Here is a 5,905-nt window from a genome sequence, read left to right on the forward strand (position 1 = left end):
TTTGCTCATACACTATGCTCACAGGTAACCCCAAATCTCACAAATAATCTTAATTCCATCCTTAACTCAACCTTCTCAAACCATGATCATCATCATAACAATAAGCTTTGCATAGTTTGTCTTTTTACCTTTCATTCCAAACGTCTTGGACCTCTTCCAATGGCCGCAAAAGTCTCCGACGAACCGCCTTCTCTTCCTCCGTGAGCCCTCCTCTCTCTCTCTCTGCTTATGTAACATTCATTCATATATATATATATATATATATATATTTGTAATAATAATACTATCTCCTCTGTAGGAAAATAAGCCAGGGAAATGGTTCAAAATCACAAAAGGGCTTCTTTGGATCTTCTAAAACAAAAAGATGCCAAAGTTTCCCTCTATCTTCCTCTTCTTCTGCTCAAGGTAGGATCAAATCAAATCATCAATTCTGCTTCCAACTTATTTCCTTACTTATAGACCGTCATCACATTATTCTGGGTCATCGAATCTATGTTGTTGTAGAGTTGAGATCCCTTGAAGATGAAAATGAGTCGTCCCCGAAAGGAGTTATCGAGGCTTGCATGAACAACGGGGAAAACAATGAACAACCCAAATCCCATGAAACTAAAGAAGAATCACAGGCTGTAGTCGTCTCTCCCAATCTGCGGGCTCAATCAAGCTGGAACAAATTCTTCAAAATGTGGAAAAGAAGTACCATGAAACGGCTACCTTCCTTCCCACCTTTTTCTGTTCCAAGGCTATCAAGAAGAAAATGCAGAAGCATGAGAGAAGATGTAGACACAGACATGAAGTGCTCCATAAAGCCTCCCTGGAAGTTCTTCACCCTGGATGAGCTCAAAACTGCAACCAACGATTTCAGCGAAGGTAAATTGTTATAATTTACTGTATTTGTTATCATGGTTGCACTAAGCGCTAGTCGCTAGTCAGGCATTTGGGCGCCTAAGCGGTAGGCCGGGGCAAAAAACAATGGCAGACTTGCAGTTTTGATAATTTTAATGAGGCTGTTTTCAACATTCAATCAAATAACACATCCAAATAAATGAAATAATGACAATTTAAGTCGTAACATCAAAACAATATTAAAAATACTTCAATCATCAAAATATACAAAGTATCAAACTAATCTACAAGTGTATATATGTCCTAATATATATATAATTAACAAGGCCCCGATCAGGTTAACTCGACTGAAATGGGCGAGTTAACTCGGCCGAGTTAGGCGCTAGGCAGACGCCTAGATGGCTGGGCGACTAGGGGGAAAGTCGCCACGGTCTAAGGGTGCCTAGCGCCTAGGCTGGGCGACTAGAGGAAAGTCGCCACGGTCTAGGGGTGCCTAGGAAAATCACCACGGTCTAGGGGTGCCTAGCGCCTGGCGCTTAGACCGATTTTTGCAACAATGTTTGTTATACATATCATATTCTGAATTGTGGGTTCATTTGTTATGACAGAAAACTTGATTGGGAAGGGAGGATGTGCTGAAGTTTACAAGGGATGCTTGGCAGATGGGCGGTTCATAGCAGTTAAACGCATGAATAAGGGAACATTAGATGATAGTGAAGATAACTTTTTAGCTGAGGTTGGAACTATAGCACATGTGGATCATCCTAATACTGCAAAGATGATTGGGTATGGAGTTGAAGGGGGGGCTTATCTTGTTCTTAAGTTATCATCCAAGGGTAGTTTAGGCTCAATTCTTCGAGGTAAGCTTTTTGTTAAGAGTCCTACATTGATAAAATAAGAAAGAACATATGGGTTTATAAAACCAGCAAAGGAACTATCCTCTTGCTTTTTCTTCTTCTCAGGTCCAAGGGAGAAATTAGATTGGGAAGCTAGGTACAAAATAATTCTAGGGATATCTGATGGCCTGCTTTATCTTCATGATACTTGTCGAAGGCGGATCATTCATAGAGACATCAAAGCTGATAACGTCCTACTTACAGAGGATTTTGTGCCAGAGGTATCTTTCAATCTTATGTTTTGGAAACTGTTGTATAAATGATACTACTAAATATCATATCCATGCAGATATGTGATTTTGGGCTAGCAAAATGGCTTCCCAAGGAGTGGACTCATCATAATGTGTCCAATTTTGAAGGAACATTTGGGTACGTTATTAGGACTGGAACTCTCTGATAGTTTTGAGAGATGATAAAAATGCTAATGCCTAATGGCCTCTTTTTTTTCTTTCCATGATAGCTATTTTGCTCCAGAATACTTTTTGCATGGCACTGTGGATGAGAAAACTGATGTCTATTCTTTTGGAGTGCTACTTCTGGAGATTATAACAGGACGGCGAGCAGTTGATGAATCGCAGAAAAGCATTGTTCTTTGGGTATACTTTTTCATGCAAATTTCTTTATCTTCTTGATTCAAAGAAACGGATTTATATGGTCTATTTCAATTCAATTCCAGGCAAAGCCTTTGCTTGATACCGATAATACGAAGGACCTAGTGGATCCTCTTCTTGGTGATTGTTATGATAAAAAACAGATGGATCATGTGTTTCTGACTGCATCTTTGTGTGTAGAACAAAATCCCATTTTGCGACCCTGGATGAGACAGGCAAGTATTTAAGCTGCACATTTATGTTTATTGCAATGGTATAACACTCATACCACATTGAGAAACTATATATGATCTTCTGTTTATTTAACAGGTTGTAACACTTCTGAGAGGCGATAAGGTGGACAATGAAGGTTCAAAGGAAAACGAGAAGCGTGGTCACCAAAGGACCTACTCGGAAGAACTCTTTGATGCCGAAGAGTATAACTTGACAAAGCACTTGAGTGATCTCGAACGACATCAACAGGTTGCGCTGGACTCGTGAAAGTATACATACGATGACATTGTTGAAGATAGGGTGCAGTGGTTTTTCTTGCCTGGATCACCCCAATCAAGCTTCTTCTTGCATGGTACTTGGAGAAAAAAATGAAGAGATATTAGAGCATTGTTGTCACAGTTAAGGTTTCCAAATACTAAGTGAAGAAGATAATGGATTCAATATAATGTACAGCATATACTCTAGAGTTGATGCCTGTATGTGTAAATATGGTCCCACCTTCTATTTTTTGTATATTATATGGTATCAACTTTCAGTTTTACTCTTCCATCTCCTCATGAATTCACTGCTAAAATGCTGAAATGAAATTAGAAAAAAAGTGGGTACTTTGTTATTAGTGAAACTGGTGTAATTCCCTAGTGATCTTGAATGCATTTATGATTACTATAAATAAATTTGTGTATAATATATATTTTGATCCTCTCAAACATTTTAAACTGTTTTAATTGTCTTCCTATCAAATTGATTAATATAGATCTTCTATTACCTTTTTTGATAAAATGTTTAATGTATTGTTAGTGTATAGGTGTGTTATACACCAACAATGAATGACATGTTGCCAAATCATTGAAATGAAAGTAAAGAACGTAAATTTGGGTCAGGTTTTCTCTGAGTAAGAGTTAAAATTTGTGGGAAGTACTCAGGTTGATGAATTTGAATTAGTCCTAAAGTGATGATGATATCAGGGAAAGTGTCTCTAATATGACAAAAATAGTATGCAATAACAAAAATAGGACACTTTTAAAAGTGAGACAAAATTAAGGAAAAGACATTAAAAAAATGCGTTTTATGTCAGTCCCGGTCAAACACATACGCAACTGGTCGCCTTCCCCTTCGTCGGAGTCTCGGAGAAGCTCGCGATCAAATCTGGCCGCCGAGACCAAGATTAAAAACAAAACAAAAAAAAAAAACAAAAAACATTCACAAGTGAGACTTGCGTATGTGTTTGATCGGGACTAACATAAAACGAATTTTCCAAATGTATTTTTTCTAATTTTGTCCCACTTTTAAAAACGTCTTATTTTTGTCATTGTATGTCATTTCTGTCCTATTACAGTCATTTTCCCATCATACCAAGTTTATGCAAAACAAAAAAAAAATGCTAATAATAACTATTGAGGAATCTGGACAAGATTAAGAATAAAAAACAAAACGATAAAGAGCACAAAAAGTTTACATGGTTCAATAGTATGCCTATTTTCACATGAGTGAATTCATTTTTTTTTAAAATTATGATGATAATATTACTCTAGAATTACAATATCAATATTTATATGTAAAAAATTTAATTTTATATATTAATATTAAACTAATTATAACATTTTGAACTATAAATAATTAAAGTCTTAATTAAATTAGACAAATAATGAACAACAAAAATAAAGTTGTCAAAGTGGGTTGGTGAGGTGAGCCCACCAAATGGTTGGTTCACCTTGCCCCGGCCCTATAGGTCCGCTAGCCATGACATGGCCCACTACGTTTTTGTTTTTGTTTTTGTTTTTTTTTTTTAATTTGATTAAAATTAATATAAAAATTAATAAATGTATATTAAAATAAATTGAATAGTTTAAATAAATATTAACACATTTTTCAAACACAGTGATAACTTTCTGAGGACATTTTTATCCCTTCTCTCTAATAAATGATCAAATAAATAATGCAAGTCGATAACTAATTACTTACCTAATGTACTACTCTGTAATTACTAATAGTTTTTACATCGTATATTACCTATTTGGCTATTTACCTCATATATTTTACAATCTTTATACTATGGACCAGAGTTCACACTGCACTATGGATTGTGGCTCATGTGTATATTTTGTGTTGTGAAATTTTATATTTTAAGAGCATGAATTTTATACCTCGAATAAATTAGTAATTATGTCTTATGTTATGAATTTCTATGTCTTGTACTGTGAAATTCTGTGTCTATGAACACAAATTATGTACCTAAATCAGATTTGAAAAGTAAGCAAATATATAACATATGTATGTGTCTTGTGTTATGATTTGTTGTGTCTTGCGTTATGAAATTCTGTACTTTACGAATATTAATTTTGTACCTCGTCGTTTTAATCCAGAGTGCATAGTGCTATATGTCTTGTGTTGTATTTTTTGCATTTTGTGTTATGAAATTATGTACCTTATGAATATAAATTGTGTACTTCGTCGTTTCAATTTAGGTTCAATAATACTATCTGGACCATAGTCCATAATATAAATTGTCCATAGGGAAAATCATCAAATAAGCCCTCGAACTTTAGCTAAAAAGTCAATTAGCCCCCTCAACTTTTTAAAGGTGCAGATACACCCATAAAGAATTCATTTTGGTGCAATGAAGCCTAACAACAGGTAATTGACTTGCTGTCACAGGTCATTAGAGATCCGGCCACCCACTGACAGAAATTTTTAGGCAAAAAAGTGATCGACGAACCGATCACGGAGACGGAGAAGTAAAGGCGACAGAGTCGCCTTCTCCGGTTGAGAAGGCAACACTGTGGGGTCTGTGGTGTCGCCTTCCCTGGCGAGAAGGCGACCCAGATCTGGGTCGCCTTCTCGCTGGAGAAGACCACCTAGATTTGGGTTGCCTTCTCTAGTTGAGAAGGCGACGAGGTCGCATTCTCTTCTCTGTCACTGTCGCCGGTCACTTTTTTTACATGAAATTTTTGTTGGAGGGTAGCCAGATTTAACTTGGGATAGCAGGTCAATTATCTGTTGTTAGGCTTCATTACATCAAAATGAATTGTTCATGTTTAATTGCATCTTTAAAAAGTTGAGAGGACTAATTAACTTTTTAGTTAAAGTTCGAGGGCCTATTTGACATTTTTTCCCATATTCCATATTTTGGTGGAAAAAAATATGATCCTTTTGTAAATATTTTGAGTTAAGTGGTTTTGCGTGGGAGTTATGAGAGTCGCGGATTCCTCTCCTCAACCCACGCGTGGCACTCTTTCCACAATTCTCTAATCTCTATCCCCCAGCCTTCTCCTATTCCCATATTATTATTTTTGTTTGCTTATAAAAAACATGTTCAAAATTACCTCAAAAACATCATTTTCT

At 36.1% G+C, this 5,905-nt stretch overlaps 1 protein-coding gene across 1 annotated transcript; it reads left to right on the forward strand.

The window, feature by feature from the left end:
* LOC109181035 (receptor-like cytosolic serine/threonine-protein kinase RBK2) lies at nt 1-3,179 on the forward strand. Its single transcript, XM_019330788.1, has 10 exons — nt 1-24; nt 116-200; nt 299-405; nt 505-867; nt 1,452-1,703; nt 1,806-1,960; nt 2,029-2,108; nt 2,200-2,335; nt 2,416-2,565; nt 2,660-3,179. The coding sequence occupies exons 1-10, from the start codon at nt 15-17 to the stop codon at nt 2,828-2,830; spliced, it is 1,509 nt and encodes a 502-aa protein (XP_019186333.1). The 5' UTR covers nt 1-14; the 3' UTR covers nt 2,831-3,179.
* Nucleotides 3,180-5,905: the final 2,726 nt, after the last annotated feature.

This window comes from Ipomoea nil, unplaced genomic scaffold (assembly GCF_001879475.1).
Source record: "Ipomoea nil cultivar Tokyo-kokei standard unplaced genomic scaffold, Asagao_1.1 scaffold1043, whole genome shotgun sequence".
Classification (NCBI taxonomy): domain Eukaryota; kingdom Viridiplantae; phylum Streptophyta; class Magnoliopsida; order Solanales; family Convolvulaceae; genus Ipomoea; species Ipomoea nil.

What these genes read in the sequence shown, in the direction of transcription:
- LOC109181035 (XM_019330788.1), top strand. An exon ending in TTCCTCTTCTTCTGCTCAAG is followed by an intron (nt 406 to 504) that starts GTAGGATCAAAT and finishes ATGTTGTTGTAG; the next exon opens with AGTTGAGATCCCTTGAAGAT. An exon ending in AGAAAAGCATTGTTCTTTGG is followed by an intron (nt 2,336 to 2,415) that starts GTATACTTTTTC and finishes ATTCAATTCCAG; the next exon opens with GCAAAGCCTTTGCTTGATAC.